At 39.7% G+C, this 26,064-nt stretch overlaps 1 protein-coding gene across 1 annotated transcript; it reads left to right on the forward strand.

Annotated features, from left to right (window-relative positions):
- Nucleotides 1-838: 838 nt before the first annotated feature.
- Nucleotides 839-24,600, forward strand: anxa5a (annexin A5a). Its single transcript, XM_088344049.1, has 11 exons — nucleotides 839-866; nucleotides 3,076-3,170; nucleotides 5,000-5,113; nucleotides 11,057-11,147; nucleotides 15,427-15,506; nucleotides 15,785-15,835; nucleotides 18,079-18,172; nucleotides 20,943-21,038; nucleotides 21,117-21,175; nucleotides 22,099-22,221; nucleotides 24,508-24,600. Exons 1-11 carry the CDS (start codon nucleotides 854-856, stop codon nucleotides 24,565-24,567), a joined length of 876 nt encoding a protein of 291 aa, XP_088200175.1. The 5' UTR covers nucleotides 839-853; the 3' UTR covers nucleotides 24,568-24,600.
- Nucleotides 24,601-26,064: the final 1,464 nt, after the last annotated feature.

Below are 26,064 nucleotides of genomic sequence, written 5' to 3' on the forward strand. Positions count from 1 at the left end.
GGATTATGGTTGCTCACTGTTGTTTCAAGCGTTACTCACCGACTTTGTGTGAACGCTCAGACCTGTGGAAAATTAGAAGGAACATTGCTTAGGATGCAAGGGTTGCGATCCAAAAATGTCCGGAAATAGTCAAAACCTTCAAGTAGAAACCTTTATTTATTAATCTAATTTTTAGAATTTGTATTTGTTTATTAATTTTTTGGTTTGTTTGTTTGATTGTTTCTTTATTTATTGCTCAAGAAAAAAACCAAGTATTTGTTTAACAAATAAAAGTACTGTACTTTTTAAACTTTTTTTACACAAATAACTCCTGTACTGTCAAATTACAATTTTGAAAATAATCTTGACGTTTATTGCACAACTGTACAAATTAAGGAAACGATCCACTTCATGTGAAAGCCGATATTTTTTCCATCATCAAAAACTTTAGAAAAAGGACCAGAAAGCCATTAAAGAGCACCAGAGACCCACATGTGACTCCAGAGCACGTTTAGTGGGTCAAGAAGTCCACCTATGTTGGCGATAGAAAGCGTCTTTCTCTCATTTAGAATGCAGAACATGACAAAAATCTGCAAAGTAGGGAAACCCTGAAAAATAAACCACGACACAGCAAGGGATTACTGTAACGATAAAAACAAAAACAAAGTAATTATAAGTTACGCAAATTTTAGTAATGCAGGCTGGCAACTGCAAGCTTCATTTTGTGTGTCGGAAAACACTACAATCACAATGAATCCTTTACATTAATGTTATAACAATTAAATCGATTCCTTGCCTGCAGGCATACCGAGGCAGCGTCCGACCTTACGTCAACTTTGACGCCAAGCATGATGCTGAAATCCTCAACCAAGCCATGAAAGGACTCGGTAAGTTCTCGTTTATTTCTTATTTTATTTTGTAATTTTTTTTTAATATTCATAATCTATGCATTTTTTTTTACAATATCGAACAAACCGAAATTTTTGCTTGCGTTTAAAATGCTGACCAATTCTGTCATAAGTACCGATGTTTTTCACCTGTGCCCGCTCATTTGGCGCCAACCGCCACGGGTTCTGATTGGCTCCCTGTCACTATTTGAACCCAGTCCTGTCAGTCCCCTGTTGTCAGTCCGTCTGCAAACCTCAGTGTATACTAGGCAAGCCTTTTTTTGACCGTCACTCCCACCTGTCCAGTTTTTTGCTCCCGTCTGTCTCCGGCTAATACCTGTTTTGATCCTGACTACGTCTGCTTTTCCGTCCCAGTTTATGACCTCTTTTTTTCCCCGACTACGTCTACGCTCCCGTTCTGGCTCACGACTCATTTCTGATCCCGACCACGCCTTGCTCTTCCAGTCCCGGCTACCGACCATTTTTCCGTCCCTGACACCGCCTTTGCCCGCTACGGAAGATCAACTTCCATGTTTGGATCACAATCCGAGTACGAGAGCGACTTGCTTCCCGCGTCCAGCGAACACTGGGTCGTGGGCGCAGCCCTTCCTCTTTCCTTTAATAAAACTTGTGAGAAACTTAACGCAATTGGGTCCTGTTTCCGTTCTGATCCTGACAAATTCACTCCGTGTAAATATTCTATTTGAAGAGTATTGTCTCAAAGACGGGCAGCATGGCGACGCAGTGGTTAGCGTGTGTGCGGCACAGTTTTGAGGTCATGAGATCGAACTTTCCTGTTGGAGTTTGCATGTTCTCCCCGTGCTTGCATGGGTTACCTCCGGGCTCTCTGCTTTCCTCCCACATTCATGCATGTCAGGATAATTGGCCGGTCTAAATTGTCCCTAGGTGTGAATGAGCGAGAGAATTGTCTCTCCCCGTGTGCCTTGCGACTGGCTGACAACCAGTTCAGGGTGTCCTCTGCCCACTGCCCAAAGATAGCTGGGATGGGCTCCAGCACCCCCGCGACCCTACTGAGGATAAGCGGTGCAGATAATGGATGGATGTCTCATAGGCGCTCTTCTCATTGCCCTTCTCACTTAGCGCCCGGCTATTTTTAGCATTAATGAACCACCCAGGCTGTCGTTGGTTTGCAATGAAGAGTGCTTCGAAAAACGCCTTTCGTGTGTGGAGACAGTGAATATTAATTAAAGATGTGGAAAGAAATAATACCCAGTAGATGTACAAATGATTGTGATTACTTATATTTATTTACAAAGATCTAAGTGTTTGGCAAAGTATAAGTTCATAACACTTTTCGTTTTATTCCGTGCTGCTTATCTTTAAATCATACAGTAAGTTTTTGCACTTATCAGAAATATTCACAATGCACTTGAACTTATTCCAATTCTGCAACCTTACTTAGGGCCGTGATAAGCGTCTCCTCTTCTCAACGGACCGCTGTAGCTCTTCCTTTTGTTTATCCTTTCAGATTTTCAGTCTCTCTCTAAAGAGGCCTTTCTGACTTCGCATCTTAACAATTATTAAATCGCAGTGGTGGGCTGTCAGGGCCTGCAAGGCCTTCTGGATTGGCCTTAAAAATACAGCGAACCCTTGCTACTTTGCGTTTCGGTCGTCGCTGGTTCGCTGCTCGGGAATTTTAATTAAATAGTATTTATGGCAGTAATATCAACACCCTGGTGGCCTTGTGGGTAGGGCGCCCGCTCCGAGACTGGGAGTTTGCTGGTTCGAGCCTCATACCTAAGACTTACATCATTGGTAACCATTGCCTCCCTGCTTTCTGCTCAGCATTAGGAGTTGGAATTGGGGGCTTTGGTCACCTAATGACTCTCAATGAGATGTTGCAACACATCAGTTGGGTTGAGCGAGGGGGCTGGGAATCCCCTCTTCTGTATCAATCTCCCAAAAAGAGTCAAAAATGCGAATGTTTTCTTGACTCTAGCCACCTCCCACTAGGGGGAGATGAATCCGGTATATATCTATTATTTCATGCTTTGTGTTTTGAGCTTTAAGAGGTTATTATTGATGCCTTTTTACATGTGTCACAATAAATGTTTTACAGCCATAAAATAGGTATTGAGATTTGTATTGATTCAGACGTAACACTACTGGAGGCCTAGGTGATAAATTCATGGCCCGCCACTTTTAAATCCTGTTTTCCTCACAGACCTTTATCCCCCTTTTTCAACAGGGACGGATGAAGACGTGGTCCTCATGCTTCTAGCGGCACGCAGCAACGATCAACGACAGCAAATAAAGGCAGCGTACAAAACGGCGTACGGAAAGGTGAGGTTGGATGACAAGTTGGCCCGATATTAAGAAGAAGCGTAAACTTCTCCATTTGTCAAATAATACTAGTGATGCTTTAAGTGTGAGGGGGAAAAATGATGTGAAAAATTATGTCATTGAACTTACCTGAGAATTTAGACTCTGATGAATTTCTTTACTTACAACCTAAAAAAGATTGGGTTAAAAATATTCTAATCTAGCAGTTGGCTGAATTTGACCCAATGTTTGTCCCGGAGAGCCACGTCTAATCTCCTCGTTAACAATGTTCACTACGTTGTTATCAATGACTATAAAGAAAATTCGATATTATTCATCCGTCTTAACAAACCCCAAAAAGTTCATGGTTTTGTGTAGACCTGCCCACAAAAATTGGGTCATTTTAAATAAAGCATCCTTTTGAAAAGAAAGCTTTTCCCCCACTTGTTAGTTTACATTTGGATTGTGAGACAGCTTAGCAGTTCTGTTGAGATTTTTACTACTGAATATTCCAGGTACAGATGTGGTGCAGAACAAGACTGCGATTCACAATTGTGAAGTAAAAATGGCTGACTATTACTTTTATACAGGGAGTGTGGTCCCAAGGACTGAAATCTAAATAAAACAAAAATAAGAAAGTAAGCTGGGCATATCGGTTCTAACAGGAACTTATATTACAAGCCCATATTTTCACTACAAAATAAAACATCAATGAGATGAAAGAGAAGCTGAATAATAACAATTAAATAAAATTATACATCCTTATTTCAAATAATTATGACTACATGAATAACTAAATTAAAAATGACTGTAATGATTAAAAGGCTATGAATAAATAAATCATAAAATCATGGTAGGCAATGAACAATTCCAATAACAACACCAATAAACACAACACTGTTACTTTTACTAAACAAACCTTAAAATTTGGGCCATTTTGTTTAAAATAGTCCCATTTTCGTTGTATAAATCCCAGATTCTGGTTTGTTTTTGTACTCAAAACAGGACATAGTACAAAACAACCAAGAAAAGTTTTTTTTAACACAAAGCACCATTGAATAAACGTGACTTTCGACAAAAATAGAATAGAATAGAATAGAATAGAATATGCCTTTATTGTCATTGTTACAACATGGGATATGCTGTGACAACGAAATTGGACGACTCCAGTTCCACATTTACAGTGAGGATAAGGAAACAAAGCTCCCAAATAAGGGTCTAATTGCATTCATTTATTTCATTTCATTTATTTATTAATTTCAGACAACTACACACTTTGTGTACACATGTAAACATCACTTCAATGCATAACAGAATGCCTGAAAGGGGGACAAAATGGGTACTCATTGCAGCAAGATAATGGACAATCATGTCAGCTCCCAATAGGTGAGGGTCATATTACATAAAATAGATTCAAATTCATCGACCTACGAGTATTTAAAAAATGCTTGTTTATATGATATTTCATTGATTTTTGCTTAATGTTCAATTCTATACTATTTTTTAATTTATTCAATTCTTAACCACTAGGAGGCGCAAAATAATACACAATGTCTGGTTAAAGGAACACCAGTACATTTGTTGGATACAGCCCGGTTCTATTAACCTTTGCAGTACGATTTAATTTCATTAGGCGTTGAAATGTATGTGAAAAATACAAAGAAAACAAACCTTGAACTACGGTTCTAAAGGTCTTTTATTTCAATATTTTTCATTTCCTCTGCAACGGCTTAAGTCCTCGTTGCTTATTCGTCTTGGAGTCTGCGACGTTTGGAATGAAACACAATCCAGTTCGATACAAATTTAGTTATTGGCGACAGGCACGCTCATCAATCGTTGGCTTCCCGCAGGATCTGGTGGAGGCTCTCAAGTCTGAGCTCGGAGGTCTGTTCGAGAGTCTCATCGTTAGCCTGATGACCCCGCCCGTTTTGTACGACGCCACACTGCTGCACAAAGCCATCAAGGTTGATTTTTTTTACAATTTTTGACCTTTGTGGTAGACGGTGTTGTAAGTAATGTGTTACAGAGGTACTCGTTCCTGGAACGTAACTATTTTTCTCGGGAACTCATCTGTCGTTAAAACATGAAATGAAATTATCTGCATTTTATATAGCGCTTTTCAAGTCAAGACTTCCCAAAGCGCTTTACAATGTGCTTCACATTTCCCCATAGCGGCCGTGCAGCCATGTAAGGCGCTAACCTGCTTATTGGGGGTATTAGGGGTTCAGTGTCTTACCCAAGGACACTTCGACATGTAACACGGAGGAGCCTGGAATCGAACCTGCGATCTCTTAATCCCAAGACGAGCGCTCTACCTCCTGAGCCACTGCCGCCTCAAAATATGGTGCGCTCCTTCCCTACTTTTAACCATTGGATGCATATGTGGAGTCAAAAATGACCCCATGGGTTATTATTCTTCAAAATCTTTACAAAATAAAAACAATTCTGATATTGTCATATTCAAGGTATTCCTCATAAAGCATGTGTATGACATGATGCCATTAGTATTTTACAGTATGTCGCATTTCTGCAGAGATTTAATTCTAACGTTTAATGGAACATCACCGAAAATAGAAAATCACAGAGGAAATATCGCTTTGACACAATGAAAAGAAGTATGTAAACAAAAGCCATGGCTAACTGGAAAGATATCCTCTGGTCTGAGACAAAGATTAACTTACTTGGCTCAGATGGTGTGAGGTATGTTTGTGTCCTGCCTTAAGTCATGCATGCTGTTGGGCATGTCATGGTTTGGGGCTGCATGAGTGCAACTGGAATTGGGTAATTGCATTTGAACTTGTATGCATGTACTATGAAATACTGGAGCAGAGAATGATCCCATCCCTCCAGAAACTGGGTCGCAGGGAAATGTTCTAACCTGACATTGGCCCCTAATAAGATGACCAAGGTTTTTTTTAAAGGGGCTAAGATTAAAGGGGATGGACTGGCCAATTATGTCTCCGGATCTACAGTGGCTTGCAAAACTATTTGCCCCCCTTGAACTTGGCGATCTTTTGCCACATTTCAGACTTCAAACATAAAGATATAAAACTATAATTTATTGTGAAGCATCAACAATGAGTGGGACACAATCATGAAGTAGAATACACTTTATTGGAAATTTTTTTACTTTTTTAACAACTAAAAACGAAAAAGTGGGTGTCGTGCAAAATTATTCAGCCCCATTGAGTTAATACTTTGTTGCGCCACCTTTTGCTGCGATTACAGCTGCAAGTCGCTCGGGGTATGTCTTTATCAGTTTTGCACATCGAGAAACTGATATTTTTGCCCATTCCTCCTTGCAGAACAGCTCCAGCTCAGTGAGGTTGGATGGAAAGCGTTTGTGAACAGCCGTTTTCAGTTCTTTCCACAGATTCTCAATTGGATTGAGGTCTGGACTTTGACTTGGCCATTCTAACACCTTGATATGTTTTTTGGTGAACCATTCCATTGTAGCTTTTGCTTTATTTTGTCTTGTTGGAAGACAAATCTCCGTCCCAGTCTCAGGTCTTTTTCGGACTCCATTAGGTCCTGTATTTGGCTCCATCCATCTTCCCATCAATTTTAACCATCTTCCCTGTCCCTGCAGAAAAAAACAAGCACAAACCATGATGCTGCCACCACCATGTTTGACTGTGGGGATGGTGTGTTGAGGGTGATGAGATTTGCTGCTTTTACGCCAAACAGAACATCTTGCATTGTTGCCAAAAAGTTCAATTTTGGTCTCATCTGACCAGAGCACCTTCTTCCACATGTGTGGTGTGTCTCCCAGGTGGCTTGTGGCAAACTTTAAACAACACTTTTTTGTTTTTTGGATATCTTTAAGAAATGGCTTCCTTCTTTTCACTCTTCCATAAAAGCCAGATTTGTGCAGTATACGACTAATTGTTGTCCTATGGACAGATTCTCCCACCTCAGCTGTAGACCTCTGCAGTTCATCCAGAGTGATCGTGGGCCTCTTGGTTGCATCTCTGATCAGTTTTCTCCTTGTATGAGCTGAAAGTCTGAAATGTGGCAAAAGGTCACAAAGTTCCAGATGGCCAAATAGTTTCGCAAGCCACTGTACCTTCTGGTTGTGTCCTACAGAAACCATATATTATTCCATTATCAAATATTTTTAAAAAGGTGCCAGCGATCCACGAGGGAGCGCCGAACACCCGCATGTGGCTCCAAAGTAAGTTTAGCGGGTCAAGAAGTCTAACTTTGTCTGTGATAGAAAGCATTTTCCTCTGTTTAGCCAATCGGATTGCCGAGTGAAAATCCACTAAGTAGCGAAACCGCAATAAGTGAACAGGGATACAGCAAGGGATTACTCAAATTACTTTATTTCAGTAACACACCCAACTCTAGAAGTAAGCTACAAAATTGAAGGTACTAAAATATTTACTCCATACTGTAACAAAACCATCATTTCTTTGAACAAACCCCACGGGAGCCCACTTGTTACCCATTGCAATTAAATGTGATGAAAGTGACTGTCTTCCTGAAAAAATTCAAACACATGCCAAAAAAGCTTTTGCTTGTCAAAAGGCTTTCCAAAATTGCGGCACTAACGAGGGTGAAATGAATCATAACAGCAGGACCGTCGCATTATGTACGCCCAACGAAATTTTGAAACTGACAAGTGGAAACACTCACACTTTAAGATGTGAGTTTAATTCTTGACAGCTTGTCAGAACACGAAGCACTAGCTGAAAATGAACAATCCACAGAGCTATTATTCTTTTAAAACAACTGTGACTCATTTTTATGCTCTATGAAATTAGTCACCAAGCCATAATTTTGTGAACTACGATAATTCTTTGCTATAGTATGCTGTGCTACTGTGTGCTGTGCTATGCTATGCACAATGCTAGGGTATGTTATAGAACTGTTTACTACAATTAATTAGGCTAGTCTAGGCTAGTTCATACTGTGCTATACTTTACTACCATACAACCATATATAATTTTTATACTATCCAATACAATACTATGCTGTGCAGTGTAATGCATACACTATATTTCAATATTGGAAAATATAAATGAAACAAAAACATAAAAACACCAATACACTACCAGCTCAGTAGCCTAGATGGTAGGGCGCCCGCTTTGAGACTGGGAGGTCGCTGGTTCGCGCCTCGGCCGAGTCATACCTAAGACTTATAACATTGGTAAAATGGCGGTGCCCTCTGTTGGCTGCGGCTGCATCGGCTCGCTACAACGGTTCAGGTGTATCGACATTTCGTTCTGTGTACATTGTTACAAAGAATGACAATACAAAGGAAATTATTATTATTATACACTTGTATACTATACTATACTATACTATACTATACTATACTATACTATACTATACTATAAATTAAAACTTTATTTCGAACATTATAAAATAAAAACAGGACAAAAATAATGAGTCAACAACAAAAAAAATGTTAACACATCATGTTCGAAAAGGACGTTTATTTTCCCTACGCCTTCATCTTCCTTATTAATTACATTTTACAGATAGCTCCTCTTTTGTATGTGAATATAACAAAATACATATTACATAGGTCAGATATCAATAACTATAATAATTACAATAGTCACATATTTTATTCACGAATCATCGTAGTACCCATTAATTAACGTTATAATGCTACTTATCACTAAATATCACTCTGACACCAATGATAATAACAACAATACCAGTGATAACAGTTATGATATAATAATAGTAACAATAACAAGGTTAACTATAGTTGTAAACACAGTATTTCCAATCTCTAGTATCACTCATAGACATTTTCTTAATCTCTGTATTCTGCCAGTAATGTTTGTTTGTATTTATATTTACACATGTGAATAGTTGGACATTGTTTGATCTCTTGTAAATTGTTCCAAAGTTTGACTCCACACACACACACACACACACACACACACACACACACACACACACACACACACACACACACACACACACACACACACACACACACACACACACACACACACACACACTTTTCCTGGTAGTTCTCAACTTTGGGATTATGAATTTACTACAGCCCCTTAAGTTATAATTTTCCCTCTTTCCGAATGAATTTTGAGATGTTTTCTGGCATTATGTTTTTGTTGACCTTAAATAGCAGTTGTGAAGTGAAAGATTTTACTAAATCATCCAATTTTATTAATTTGGACCACAGGAATAAAATATTAGTATGATCCCTATATCATACCCTGTGTATGGTTCTAATTGCATATTTTTGTAGGATAAAAAGGGGCTGAAGTAAACAGTTGTAATTATTGCCCCAGACTTCTGCACTATACTATACTATACTATACTATACTATACTATACTATACTATACTATACTATACTATACTATACTATACTATACTATACTATTCTCTAAGATGAACTGTTGAATGTGCTATAACCAACTGTACAGTACTAATTTATGGTAGTCACTGTACAATGCTACACTGTACTGTATTGTATTGTACTGTAGTTGTTACTACACTTCCCTATAAAAAGGCAATTTGAAAAAAAAAAATGATGTAATAATAATCTACTTATGAGGTAGTATAGTATATTGAATAATTATTTTTGTTTGACGAACGTGTTTAAGATCATACTGTGCTACAAAGAAATAATAAAACATATCAAATAAATCTTGCACATAAGGTTGCTGATTTTAATGTTTACTTTGACCCAAATTTTCAAACGATAGATACATAAATTACAAAAAGAACATACGAAAAAAATGTTTGTTCCACTGGCAGTGTCAGGACCAGAACGGAAACAGGACCCACTTGCGTGACGCTTCCCACAAGTTTGATTGAAAGAGAGCGGAAGGGCTGCGCCCACGATGTTCGCTGGGGGCAGGAAGCAAGTCGCTCTCGTACTCCACTTCTGTGATCCGAACACAGAAGTGGATCTTCCGTAGCGGGTGATGGCGGTGTCAGGGGCAGAAAACTGGTCGGTAGCCAGGACTGGGAGAGCAAGACTTGATCGGGGTCAAAAACGAGTCGTAAGCCAGAACGGGAGAGTAGACGTAGTCGGGAACAAAAAGGGGTTGTGAGCCGGGACGGGAGAGCAGACGTGGTCAGGATCCAAACAGGTTGTTGCCGGAGACAAAAGGGAGCAAAAACGGGACAGGCGAGAGTCAGGGTCAAAAAAGGCTAGCCTAGTATACACGGGGATTCGCAGACGGACTGACAACAGGGGACTGACAGGACTGGGTTCAAATAGTGACAGGGAGCCAATCAGAACCCGCGGAAGTTGGCGCCAAATGAGCGGGCACAGGTGGGTCACATCAGTAATCGTTACAGGAAGATCATTTTTGGTCATTTTAAGAATTACTTTTGTTATTTTCCTTGAAAAATAGAATATAAAATGAAGAACAACTTGAAAAACAGCTTACAAATATTGTAAAATCCAAAATGTGGGCAAAATAATTAACCAAAATAAATAACCTGGATGATTTTATATTGTCAATTCAGGCAACATGACAATTTAAGCTTTAAAAAAACGCTGATGAAACAGGTGCCAAGAATTCATTTTTAAACAGTCTCGATGGACAATTTGCCTCAAGATTTCTAATGAAAAAAAAATTGTTTTGGCTTCAAAAAGATTGATCTATGATTCTTTACTCTGCATACTTTCTACTCGGATGAGCATCTCTATGGCTCATCAGACAGCCTCGTGACACTTCATAATAAATATTCAGTGCAGCGAGCATTGAGATGAGCGTGAATTCGGTTAATTGGGCATTCAAAGGCTGAAATTGTGGGTGTTCCAAGTCGCCGTGGCAACTCAGCTCCCCCGCGACAGATAGGAAAATTGACACGGGGAATTTATCATTATTTTTTTCATTCGAATAACTCTGGGGCCATAGAAGCCACCCTAGCAAACTCTTGATGATTGTCTCTTCTGACTGCACCGAAGGGCGTTGGGACTGATGATGACCTGCTGATCGAGATCTTGGCCTCCAGGAGCGGCTCGCGCCTTCGAAACGTCGCTGAAGTCTACGCTAAAGGTGAGAAGATCAATAAATGTTCTTTTGCTGCCATTAGCGGTGATTTATTTTGCCACAATGGCATATACTAACACTTCTTTGCCTGAAAAAAGAGCAGTCAACACTTATGGTCAACCATGAAAGATATGCTAATTAGAACACACCATCGGTGCATCTTCAATCGATTTATTGATCATGTTCGCTTCGAAGTACATGCTAGATATCCTCTCTGGCCTGAGGCACATTCAGTAAATAAAATCAAGCACGGCCCAACCATATTGACTTATTTACTGCCAACTGAGCAAAATGGGATCATTAACCTATGTAGCCATCAATGGCAGCCTTGATAAAATAGATATTTGACATATCTGGTCATCTATGGAAACCAAGCTACAGTACAATAGATCTTTCATGTATATAGCTGTCAATGGCAGCCAGTACAGAATGGATATTTCGCATATTTTGCAGTCTTTAACAACCAAGCTACAATGGATCTTTAACGTAGCCGGTAAAAGCAGCCTGGCTAAAATGAAACCTTCACGTCTACTGTGTATGCAGAGGTGAGTAGAGTAGCCAAACATTTTATTCAACTGTCATGATTACTCATTACACTCACCTGTGTCCGCTCGTTTGGCGCCAGCTGCCAGTCAGTCCCTCTCCAAACCTCTGTTTACACAAGGCAAGCACTTTTGACTCTGACTCCCGTCGGTCCAGTTTCTTTCACCCGTATCCCACTCATCTGTTTCTGATTCCCTGTTTGTCTCTGGCTACGACCCGTTTTTGATCATCGACCACGTTCTGATCTCCCATCCCAGCTAACGACCCGTTTTTGACTACCGACCACGCTCTGATCCCCCGCTCCGGCTATTGACCTGTTTTTGACTACCGACCACGCTCTGATCCCCCGCTCCGGGTATCGACACGTTTTTCCCGTTTGACCACGCTACGATCTCCCACTCCGGGAGATTCAGTTCCGCATTCCGAACACGCTCTGATCCCGTCCAGCGAGCACCGGATCGCTGGCGTTTGTTTTCTCAATATCCCAATAATCTTTTTTTGTGAAACGTTAGTCGATTGGGTCTACCATTTGTTCTGGTTCTGACATCAACTAAAAGTAGTTACTTCAGAATATTATTACTCAAGTAAAAGTAAAAGTAGTCATCCAAATAATTACTTGAGTAAAAATAAAAAAGTACTTGGTGAAAAAATGACTCAAGTACTGAGTAACTGTAGCGACGTCGTGTTTATAGAGTTTTTATGAAAACAACCAAACAGATCATCAAATTGTCAAAGTCCATCCAATCAACAAAAAAATACATTTAATTTAAAAGGAGATAAAATAATCAACGTAAATTCAAGTACTTTGATAAACAATAAAATAAAAATAGCATAAATCAAACAAATAAATTAAGCACGTGTAGCACCACGTAGCACATTTAAAGCCCCAATACTTATCTAACAGGCTCTGCAAGCAGAACAACAAGCTAGCCCAAGAAGTCAAACAAAGGAGACATTGCATATTGGAGCTGGTGTTTGTAAGGGGATCGGACTTTTGATGTGAGACCAGGGTTGCTCTTCCTCTTATGTGTTGTCATAGTCGGTATTGCTAAGCGACATTTTCCATCAGTTTCATCTGTAAACAATTTTTACCCCGCTGAAGTTGAATAGGGTCACGTGACGAGGCTGCTACGTTTGATTGGTTAAACATGGTAAAGCCTGTCAGAGTCCTGCATCATAATAAAGACAGACGCGTACTGTACTTGTGAGGAGGGTATAAATTAAGTTACGAAATAACTACTGCAATGATGCCTAATGTAGCAGAGTGAAAGTACAGTTTTGTCTTCACAAATTTACTCAAGTAAAAGTATAGGGATGTAAAGATACTTCTAGAAGTACAAAATTTCCCAAAACTTACAAAAGAAAATGTAACGGAGTAAATGTACCCAGACAGTCACGCCCACCCAACACAAACACATACAACCTGACCCGTGATAGCATTTGCTGTTTGCTGTCTGCTGTAGAACGCAATGCACTATACGTTGATATCAATGACCATGAAGACAATTCAAGTCAATCTAAAAGCCACGAAGCAGTGAACCAACGATAACTGAAGGTCGAATTAGCAAGGGATTACTATAAGAAGCACAACAATAAATATAAAAATAATAATAATGATGCAAACCTTTATTTTTTTCTGTGCGGTCCATTCCTGAGTGAATGTACTGAATCTATGGTGAATCTATGGCAGTAAATAGGGTAGAGAACATTGCATGATGAGACTCTTTTCAAAATATTTTAAAACGCTACCATTAACGTGGGTCCACAAGTTAGAAATATCCCCAAAGATCCTTTAGTATTTTACAACCATATATGATTGCAAGAAATGCCATAGAGAGATACAGCTGCTCAAATATTTTATTTGCTCAAGTTGAATCAAATGAACAGCGAATAAGTGAGATGTTCACCACGTAATGCACAACAGATTTAAAACAAAAGGCTTTATTTTGGCCCGCGTCCAATCTTTTGGACATCTCATCTCATTAGCTACACCGCTTATCCTCAGTAGGGTCGCGGGGGTGCTGGAGCCCATCCCAGCAATCATCGGGCAGTGGGCAGGGGACACCCTGAATTGGTTGCCAGCCAATCGCAGGGCACACTGGGACAGACAACTCACTCGCTCATTCACACCCAGGGACATTTCGGACCGGTCAATTCACCTGAAATGCATGTTTTTGGAATGTGGGAGGAAACCGGAGTGCCCGGAGAAAACCCACGCAAGCACGGGGAGAACATACAAACTCCGCACAGGAAGGAGGTTCCCAAGACATGAACTGTGCCGCACAAGCGCTAACCACTGCGCCACCGTGCTGCCCATCTTTTGGACTTAAATATGGTTTATAGCAGGGGTGTCAAACTCATTTTAACTCGGGGGCCACACGATAGAACAAACATTCTTTTGGGGGCCAGACCTAATTAGAGAGGAATAAAAAAGAGAGAAAGAAATAAGAGAAAGAGATGGAAATAAAAGTAGAGAGGGTGGGACAAAGAAAGAGACAAAGGGAGGAAGAGAGAAAGAGCGATAAAAGAGAGAGAGGTTGTGAGAAAAAAAAGCTTGAAAGTGAGAGAGCGGGAAAGAGAGAGAAAGAAAGAAATCCAAAGAGAAACAGAAAGAGAGAAAAAGAGAAAAGATAAGGGGGAAAAGAGGGAAGGGAAAAGTAAGAAAGAAAGAGAGAAAGAGAGAAAAGAGAGAAAAGGAAAAAAGGGAGAGACAGCAAAAAAGGTAAAAAGACAGAGAGAGAGCAGAGACAAAGAAGAACAAGAGAAAGAGAGAGAGAGAGAAAGAGAGAGAGAGGGGGGGTACAATTACAATGTCTTTGTAAGAGGGACCTGGCTTTGGCAACATCAAGTGGGCATATTTTAACCTGCAGCTCATTTTTCTCTTGCGCTTCCCTCAGCGTTGTCTCACAAGCCAGATACAATCCCTTAGCGGGCCTTAAAAGTGTTTAATATCAAAAGCCAGGTACAAAGTAACAAACAAGTGGTCCAAAAAACTGAAAAAGTTCATAAAAAGAAACAACAAACAAACCCAACTTGCAAATGGCCAAAACTTGCTCTGAGGTCCTTTCAGTATATGGAACTGGAATAATAAGGTGCAGACGTGGACTGATAAGGGGCAGGTGGGTGCTCTCCATCCACTCCCCTGAGGTTCTTGCCCTCTGGGGGTAAATGGTGAGACACATTCTGATTTTACACACCCCTCAATCGCCGGATGCGAAACAGGCAAAAACAAAGAGAAAGTCCCAAACCTGTTGGCTGAAGTGAGCACGGAGGCTGTGGCAGACAGTCTGAAATCAGGTTCTTTGCCTCAGAACAGGAGACTGGAGGCTTCCCCTTAGGTTCATTGATGGCCAGGTCTTTCTGTTGCAAATTGTGGTAGACTCATATGCGTGGAAGCAGAAACCGAGGCAGGCATGTCCCAAAAATAAGATGGTGCTTTATAACAAAGAGACAACAAATAAGAAAAAAACAAACAAAGACCAGCCAACCTCTGCTGTCGGGCACAGTCAATATATGGAGCTGGAATACTGAGGTGCAGGTGTGGACTGATTACGCACAGGCGGATGCTCCCTAGCCACTCCCCCCAGGTTGGTGCCCCATAAAAAAAAAAAAAAAAAAAAAAAAAAGGGCGAAAAAGGTTTGTCAGATCCTGACATTCTGTCCAAATACACATTCGGAAAAAATAATGTGAAACTAAACCTTAAATGATATCTAAAAATATAAATATATCACATGATTACAGAATTTGGCAGCAATCTAGAGAAGGACATCTGCAGCGACACATCCGGATACTACCAAAGGCTGCTGGTCATCCTCCTGCAGGTCAGGTCTCTTTACAACATAATTTTGAAATATACCATAAAGGTTGTCTAACAAAAGACAATTATATAGATTTTGCACAAATATATATTTTTTTCCTCCCTATGTCTATTTAGTATTATAACCTATTTTTGTTATGTTGTAACACCTCTATAAAAATATCTGATTCTGTTAAGTAAGATTCACACTACTAAATACTGTAAAATCGAAAAACCACTAAAAGGTTAGTTTTTTACAGCATACTGACTTTTGTTACTGTTTTCTATGTTTATACTGAGAAGGGAAGACGGGAGGAAGCAGTGGACGAGGAAAACATCATCCAAGACGCAAAGGTAGAAGGCAAAAATGATCATTATCTCCTGTATGCCCTCCATGAGTGCGCAAACCGCCAGAAGCATATTTCAGCAAAAATCTTGCTGGCAGGTGCGCGGGAGCACAGCCTCCTGGGAAATGTGGTTCCTGTGTGTCCTGGAACATCCGCGCTCCGGAAATTGGCTTCCTTAGCCTTAGCTGAATAGAAACAGAAATACTTAAAATTTGATTTTGATATTTTTTTCTTGTTTACTGGAAAACTGCTTGGCCACCTGCTGCTAAAGTTTGATTCTAAATAAGACATTTTTTTAAACCTACTGCTGCATAAGAAGTCAACCATATTGAACACGTCTAACACACACTGTAAAACATACCTGTCAACGTATACGTAATCCCTGTTTTTTGACAGTTTTTGATCATTTCAAATTGTGTATGCCGCATAACACCTATTGTACAGGGAAAAAAAGAGTTAGACCAATCTTGTCTTGCCCATTTCAGATCTAATCTAGGTCATCTCTGTCACTGTTAGCAGACAAAAACGTCATAGAAGAGTGCTAATAGTCTTGCGGTATTATACATAGTCTGGTTTGGCTGTGAGTAAACAGGGGCTTAATGTCACTTAATAAGTGGAACTACAATCATTAATAAAGGGAGAAATTGGCCGAGGTTGACAGGTTTGGTTAAAAAGTCTTCAAATATATCCTGATTGGGATACACTTGATCCAAATTTCTGAGTTATTTTGTGAGAAACCATCCAATTTGTTGCTCATTTTGATCCAATTGAATTTTTTCTTAGGTGCAGATGTTTTTAAACCCAAAACATTAAATACAAGTTGTGCCATTTCGCTTTTTTTTAGATTGGTGTCATTTAAATAATTTGAGACAACATTTGGGATTTGTTTAGGAAAAATATCTCAATTTTAGTGTGGTTGTTGTTTTAATTGTTGTTGTTCTTTTTTAATGATTATTTATATTTTTTATTTCATCTTAGAAAGAACTAGACCAATTTTGGGCTGTATTTTAAAAAGGTTGGCAATTTTATTCCAAAGAAAATGAATATATATATATATATATATATATATATATATATATATATATATATATATATATATATATATATATATATATATATATATATATATATATATATATATATTATTAGAGGCACATTATATTATTAAGCGCTTACTAAAAACTTCATTATTTAGAAAAACAACAATAGATCTTAGATAGATTTCATTTTTTTCTGAGCAGTCCCTTTTATATTATTTTCCTTTATGCAACTACTGAGTATTTGTTGTCAGAAGAAAATCAACTAGAAATACTCTTGAAGGGAGAGTATGTATTATTTTGTGCCTGTAATGGTAAAAAAAAAACACATTAAAAAAATTCTCAGCAGCCCCTTTTATATTGTTTTTTTTTTGGGTCAGTGGAAACTAAACTAGAACTATTCTTATTGGGACGGTGTTTATTATTTAGTGCCTCCTTTTGATAGAAAAGGTCATTTAAACAAAACAATATTGATTTTAAATAGCAAGCAAAAATTCATTAATTATCATAATAAACGTGCATGTTTTTAAACACTTGCAGGTTGAGAAATTTGTATGTATTTTATAACATAAGGCTCACCTAGAGGGAATTGACATAATTGTCCGCCATCATACTGCTACGGACACCAAAAAAACCTCAAACAGACTGGGCCGAAATTAACATTCTTCCTTGTGCTTTTTAGCACTTGTTTTCTGTTGCAAGACACAATAGAGTGACATACCAGCTCAGTAGCCTAGATGGTAAGGCGCCCGCTTTGAGACTGGGAGGTCGGTGGTTCGCGCCCCGGCCGAGTCATTCCTAAGACTTAAAAAGTGGTCGGCGGCGCCCTCTGTTGGCTGCGGCTGCATCGGCTCGCTACAACGGGTCAGGTGCAATCGACATTTCGTTCTGTGTACATTGTTACACAGAATGACAATACAAGGAAATTATTATTATTATTATATAGTGGTCCAGTATAACACAGTGTCCCTTTAAGGTTGTTCCAGGCAATACATTTATATTATGTGGTAGCTTGTGCAAAACAATCAAGAAGGTTGGGTCCACTTTTGATGTAAATTGAGTTATTTTTAATGCAACCGTTTACTGGGGTGTAAAAGATCGCAAAAAAAAGAAAAATGATGAATTTACCGACAGATCTAAATGCAACACTTGCACCCCAAGCATTAATAACTCACAAGTTGCAATCATGCAAGCCCGTTTACCGTGACCGCAGGACTTGTACTCGGCTGGCGAGGCCAGGTTTGGCACGGACGAGGAGAGATTCATCAACATTCTTGGAAACAGGAGCCCGGAACATCTCCTTCAAGGTGAGCATAGAGATTTACGAGATGTTCGACTTGAGTTTGTGTTTTCTTTCATCAGATTTAGTTCTTTACAACCCACACAAGACTGATGAATGGTTTGTTTACAGTGCCTTGTATTGCCCCCCCCAAAAAACTTTTTGACATATTGGCATATTTCAGGTACACTTACAAATAAAAATTACTCCAAATATTTCCTCAGAATCAACAACATTTGAGAGACAATTTTGAAAAGAAACCAAATTTATTCAACAGTTTATATTGTGTTAACAAATAAAAAATTGATGAGTAGACGTTGCAAAAATATTGGCCACCTTTGAGTGAATACTTTCTACAACCTCCTTTTGCTGCGATCTTTTTTACGCAATAGATTTTGCACATCTTAAAACAGAAATAAATATGATAGATAGATAGATAGATAGATAGATAGATAGATAGATAGATAGATAGATAGATAGATAGATAGATAGATAGATAGATAGATAGGAGGACCCAGACGAGTAACGTTTTTACGCAAGCTTTATTTTACGGGGATGGGGCAGTCATGCACGTGAACACAAACGCCAGGGATGCGGCGATCACGAGGTGGAAGAAGTGAGACAGAGAAGTCAGAGGCAGACGAGATCGAGGCCGGACGGAAAAGATGAGATCGACACAGGGCGCACGGGTAGATACCGGACGGGAGAGACGGGATCTATACCGGATACTGAAGCAAGATACCGAACAGGACGAGACAAACGGGATTGATACCGGATACTGATGCAAGATACCGGACAGGACGAGACAAACGGGATCAATACCGGACACACGGGTAGACACTGGACGGGACAGACGCAAACAATACCGGAACTGGAGCAAAATACCAGACAGGACGAGACAAATGGGATTGATTTTGGATACCGAAGACAGGAACGAGATACCTGACAGGACGAGACCGACGGGATCGATGTGGGATACTGGAGACTGGAGCAAGATACTGGGTAGGAGGAGACAGACGAGATCAATATTGGATACTGGAGACTGGAGCAAGATACCGGACAGAACGAGACAGACGGGATTGATAACGGATACTGGAGACTGCAGCAAGATAACGGACTGGACGAGACAGGCGGGATCAATACCGGATACTGGAGACTGCAGCAAGATAACGGACTGGACGAGACAGGCGGGATCAATACCGGATACTGGATACACAAGCAGGATACCGTAAAGAGTCAAAACAAAGGTCTTGCAAGTGCAGAGATTTGTTGACGGACTAACAAGGAGTGAATGCGAGCGCTGCGTTTAAATAGGTGGGAAGCCAATCACGCAACGAGCCGCAGCTGGCGCCAAACGGGCGGGGCCAAGTGAGGGCAATGGGCAACCGTGACAAGATAGATAGATAGATAGATGGATAGATGGGTGGATGGATGGATGGATGGATGGATGGATAGATAAAATTGCCCATTCTTCCTTATAAAAAAGCTCAAGTTCCTTAAAGTTTGATCATGATTGTTTTTGTACAGCATTTTTCAGATCTTTGCACAAATGCTTTATGGGATTGGGCTGGACTATGACTTAGCCATTCTAACACCTTTAATGTTTAATGGAATGGTTTAAAATAGAACTAACAATGTTCTATTTTAAACCATTCTATTTTAGATTTTCCTTTATGTTTCTGGTTTCTGTCCCGTTGAAAGGTGAACCTGCTCCCCATTCTCAGGTCTCTTGCAGACTCCAACAGATTTGCTGCCAGAATCGCCCTGTATTTGGCGATCCATCTTTCCATCAACTTAAACGATCTTTCCAGTCCCTGCAGAGGGAAAGCAACCCAAAAAGTGTCATAATTAACAATTTAGAACACCTGCGGTGGCTTCATTGGCACCAACAGCCGGATAAGCTGATTGGTGGCCACATCCTTCTTAAGCCCCAGGCTTCAGTTCAGATTTTGTCAGATCGTTGCGAGCTGTTGTGTTTCACTCAGTGAGCGTTCCCGTCCGACTCCGTCCCTGTTAAAACTTGTCTCCTGCCTGATTTCCGCTTATTACCCATTTCTGGACCTGACTACGCCTGTTCTGCCTGCCTCCTGCCTACGACCCCGATTAAGAACTTGACGTAGCCTCTGATCTCCAGCCCTGGCCAAACGACTTACCATTCCAGCCTGTCTTCGTCCGACACGGAAGTGTCTCTACCGCCTCGCTAGCTCCCGTTTTCTGTCAGTCCTCGGATCAAGCAAGCAAGCCTTACTCTCACTCTCTTTTCAATAAAAACTGAGAAACGTATGCAATTGAGTCCTATGTCCGTTCTGGTCTGTGACAAAAACTTATATTTTGGTCTCATCTGACCTGAGCACCTGGTTCCACATGTTATTTGTGTCCTCCAAATGCCTTCTTACATACGCTTGACTATTACGCTCTGCTTACATCATTGTTACTATTGGCCTGTCATGTTGCTGTTCTTCATTTTCCACACCCTTGAGGGTGGATCTTCATTTTGTAACCTATGAGATTTAATTGAAAGAAAGGGCTCAGTGGAGGACCTTTAAAACGGATTGGAATTTTCGGTCTTTAAGGTTTTTGCACAGTTGTTTCCTATTCTCCTTGCAAGTTTAAAATGTATTGATATTTTCTCATTATTTTGAGTGTCTACTAAACTCAAGACTCTTCATTTTCTAAAGACCATCAAAACGGAGTACTGTAAATCCTTTAATGAAACATTTATAGTGAAATATAAAATACAGTCAGTATTCACTTCTACATGGTTATATTCTTATAAAAATATGTTTATTCGTTCGTAGTATTTGACGCCTACAAGAAGCTGTGCGGTTCTGACATCGAGGACAGCATTGAAGGCGAGACTACAGGAAATCTGGAGAACTTGTTGCTTGCCATCGGTACAACATTTCATATCAGTTATATTAACAACATTCCAGATATACAATATTAACCGAAACTTTTGTTTTCCCTCACAGTGAAATGCACTCGCAGCGTTCCTTCTTTTTTTGCAGAGGTGCTCTACAAATCAATGAGGGTGTGTGTTTTTTACATTTTCTTCCCCTAATTGAGCTGCAAAGCAATTCCAGCCGAATGAATTATATGATGGACAGTTTCCTCGGTTCAGGGAATTATTTTTGACACTCTTGGCTAGCGTCATTAGCTATCGTGGCGCTAATTGCGCCATTCACGCACGCTAATTCTATCTGCAATTTTATTATTCAGACTTCAATCGTATCCATAGAGTAACACGTAAAGTAATCAAACATTTGACTGATGTGCCAAATTGTCCTGGTCAAATTCCATTTCTCATTAGCAATCCTCAGACTCGTAAGACCGCATGTCTGGTTGCTTATTTTTTTGTGTTTTACACAGTCCAAACCAAAAAACAAAATTATCCTGCGTATGAGATTTTTTTTTACAACTTTTTATAGATTTGATATTACCTTTTAAAACTGATGGGTTTAAATAAAATAGATTTATTTTATCCAACTTGGAAAATAGTTAAAACATTGATTGATTGTTAAAATGCCCTGCGACTGGCTGGCAACCAGTTCAGGGTGTCCCATGCCTACTGCCTGAAGACAGCTGGGATGGGCTCCAGTACCCCCGCGACCCTACTGAGGATAAGCGGTGCAGATAATGAATGAATGAATGAATGAATGATTGTTAAAATAATCTTGAAGTGTTAACATTCCATCAACTTTATTATTCTTAAATTATTTTTACTAACCTTCAAGTTGCTATGTTGTTTTTGTAAGATTTTTTTACCACTAAGAGTAAGCAAATAATACATACTGTTTCTTTAAAGGAAGGAATTAAATGATGACTAGGGTGTCTATGTAGTCGACGTAAGGTGCAAACCATTATAGCGTTCGAGTATTATTATAATTTTTTTTTCCTCGCTACATCTTTTGAAACTTTTTTTCTGGGCTCATTTCTGAACTGTATTTCCTGCAGCGTCCTGGGACGGACGACGACACTTTGATGAGAATCCTGGTGTCCAGGAGTGAGGAGGACATGCTGGACATCGCTGCCTGTTTCAAGGACAAATATGGTGACCCACTCTACAACACCATTCAGGTTTTGTATGCTTCGTCAAACACATACGTACATACATACTTACATTACACACACACACACATATATATATTATTATTTTTTTTTTATAATTCTCTCTCTCTCTCTCTCTCTCTCTGTCTCTCTCTCTCTCTCTCTCTCTCTCTCTCTCTCTCTCTATATATATATATATATATATATATATATATATATATATATATATATATATATATATACTGGACTGTCTCAGAAAATTAGAATATTGTGATAAAGTTCTTTATTTTCTGTAATGCAATTAAAAAAACAAAAATGTCATACATTCTGGATTCATTACACATCAACTGAACTATTTCAAGCCTTTTATTATTTTAATATTGCTGAATTTGGCTTACAGCTTAAGAAAACTCAAAAATCCTATCTCAAAATATTAGAATATCATGAAAAAGTATTCAAGTAGGCTATTCAACTAATCACCTGAATCATCTAATTAACTCGAAACACCTTGCGAGGGTTTCCTGAGCCTTAAAAACACTCAGCTTGGTTCAGTAAACTAAATCACAAGTATGGGGAAGACTGCTGTCCATAGGACCATCATTGATACCCTCCATCAGGAGGGTAAGACACAAAAGGAAAATTCTCAAAGAGCAGGCTGTTCACAGAGTGCAGTTTCAAAGCATATCCACAAAAAGTCTGTTGGAAGGGAAAAATGTGGCCGGAAACGCTCCACAACCAAGAGAGATGACCGCAGCCTTAACAAAATTGTGACGAAGAGCCGCTTCCAGAATTTGAGGGAGCTTCAAAGACAGTGGGCTGAAGCTGGAGTCCAGGTATCAAAAGCCACAGTTCACAGACGTGTCCGGGAAATGGGCTACAATAGCCGTATTCCCATGGTCAAGCCACTTCTGAACTCATGACAACGGAAGAAGCGTCTGACTTGGGCTATGGAGAAGAAGCACTGGACAGTTGCAGAGTGGTCCAAAGTCCTCTTTTCAGACGAAAGCAAGTTTTGAATTTCATTTGGGAGTCAAGGCGCCAGAGTCTGGAGAAAGGCTGGAGAGGAGCAAAATCCAAGTTGCTTGAAATCCAGTGTGAAGTTCCCACAGTCAGCAATGGTTTGGGGAGCCATGTCAGCTGCTGGTGTTGGTCCACTGTGTTTCATCAAGTCCAGAGTAAATGCAACTGTGTACCAAGAGATTTTAGAGCACTACATGCTTCCATCTGCTGAAAAGCTCTATGGAGATGAGGATTTCATTTTCCAGCATGATCTGGCACCTGCCCACAGTGCCAAAACCACCAGTAACTGGTGCACTGACCATGGCATCACTGTCCTTGATTGGCCTGCTAATTCCCCTGACCTGAACCCCATCGTGAATTTGTGGGGTATAGTTAAGAAGAAGATGAAAGACACCAGACCTACAAATGCAAATGAGCTGAAGGCCGCTATCGAAGCATCCTGGGCATCAATAACACCTCAGCAATGCCACAGGCTGATTGCCTCCATGCCACGCCGGATTGATGCAGTAATCCGTGCAAAAGGATTCCCAACCAAGTACTGAGTGCATCAATGGACATTTTCAAATGTTTGATTTAGTTTTGCTGTTATAAAATTATTTTTTTACTTGGTCTAAGGAAGTATTCTAATATTTTGAGATAGGATTTTTTAGTTTTTTTCAGCTGTAAGCCAAAATCAGCAATATTCAAATAATAAAAGGCTTGAAATAGTTCAGTTGATGTGTAATGAATCCAGAATGTATGACATTTTTGTTTTTTTAATTGCATTACAGAAAATAAAGAACTTTATCACAATATTCTAATTTTCTGAGACAGTCCAGTATATTCAAGGTGTAATTTCCCCAAATAAGTCCATCGAGTATATCATGCGTGTCCGCCCATTTCTCTAAACAAGTCCAACATATCCTGTAGATAAGTCCATAAAAGCAGAGTGATGACATAAACATTCCTTCTCAGCGGCTCTGCTCAGGTTTAAGAGGAAAAAGTGCATACAATTTAAGTCTGAGTGCGTGTTTGTGTGCCTGTGAGACACTTGGCGTAAACACTTGGCTGTGAGGATGATCTGATTCTTCTCAAACATGCCGCATACAGACTTAATCCCCCGAGCGTAATATCATTCAATGCAGTAGGTTCGCTTATCACGTCTTCCTTGACATTAGTCTGCTGGAGCGAAATAAATATTTGTGGCTGGCGGCCTGGCGGAGTAGTGGTTCATACTTTAAGATTGTAGGTTCCATGTTTAAGTCTCTTCTTTTCCTGTGTTTAAAATGATATACTGACTGATGTGTATGTGTATAGGAGGACACATCAGGTGACTACCAGAAGTGTTTGCTGTACCTTTGTGGGACCCGAGATTGAGCCGAGATGCACACCAATTATAATCTGTGCTTGTAGTAATCTCTCCACCCACTGAAATTACTTGATTAATTTGAGTGTCATGTCTGACTTTGAAAAAATTAAAATTTTGGTGTGTAAATGTTTCTTCTAAACGTATTGTTCTTAAAAAAAGGGGGTTCAAGCAGTTATGTACAGTGAGGTTCATGTCTGATGAAGCACAGTCAGATTTACAAATAAATGAACCTTCATCATATTCATCTTTTCATTTCCAGAGCAAAAAAGTATTGCAAAATATAAATTGGAGCGTAAAAATTATTTTTTATCATCTTAACCTATAAATGAAGTAGATGCACCACTCCTTTTAAATAAAAGCATAAATACAGTAGATAGGTAATCCTGCATTATCAAAAAAAAAGAAGTACATGCAACAAGAAAAAAAACTTTTGGATAGCTTGGCTTGCTGTCAGCTTATAACATTATCACAAATTCTATTGTTTGGAGCAGAGTTGTGCGCCAAATTCGAATCTTTGGTTTTACTATCTCCCTCTCTGACAGTATGTTCCTTGTTTTCAAGTGACACTTTTGGGTTTTGAAGTTAGGTCTCATAAAAGTTGGCATTTCTTTAAGAGGTTAATGTTTTACTCTTTTAAATCAGTTCAGAGTAGGGTTTTAATCAAGGATTGGGATTTAAAAGTTAGTATTTAAACAGGTGTACAGGTTTCAAATTAGGGTTTCAAACTGTTGTTAGGGTTTTAACTGATATTTTTACATTTGGTTTGAGTTTTCAAATTAGAGTATCAAATGATCGTGAAGGTTTTGATTTGGCATTTTAAAATTGGGTTTAGGTTTCATTTGGGCAGCACGGCGGCGCAGTGGTTAGCGCATGTGCGGCACAGTTCATGTCATGGGAACCTCCTGCGTGGGTTCAAATCCAGCTCCACACTTCCTGTGCGGAGTTTGTATGTTCTCCCCGTGCTTGCGTGGGTTTCCTCCGGGCACTCCGGTTTCCTCCCACATTCCAAAAACATTCATGTCAGGTGAATTGGCCGGTCCAAATTGTCCCTAGGTGTGAATGAGCGAGTGAGTTATATGTCCCCGCGTGCCCTGTGATTGGCTGGCAACCAGTCCAGGGTGTCCCCTGCCCACTGCCCGGAGATGGCTGGTATGGGCTCCAGCCCCCCCGCGACCCTAATGAGGATAAGCGGTACGGCTAATGAGATGAGATGAGGTTTCATTTGGAGCGTACAAATGTGGTTTGAGTTGGGGTTTAAAACCGAATGTATGTTTGACAGTTAGCCTTTCAAACTGGAGTACAACTTTGAAATCATAGTTTTCAAAAACAGTTCATATACAACATTTGATTTGATGAATTTAACAATAACCTTTACAATTAGTGTTTGTCGGACTGGTCTTAATTCTTAAGTTCGATAACTCACATAATTTTGAGGTTCCTCAACTACCAGTCAGTCAATCAGACAATGTGAACAGTCTTACCAACTGTTATTGTGCTCAAGAACC

Source organism: Urocampus carinirostris, chromosome 9 (genome assembly GCF_059441175.1).
Source record: "Urocampus carinirostris isolate Australia breed hairy pipefish chromosome 9, RoL_Ucar_1.0, whole genome shotgun sequence".
NCBI classification, from domain to species: Eukaryota; Metazoa; Chordata; class Actinopteri; order Syngnathiformes; family Syngnathidae; genus Urocampus; species Urocampus carinirostris.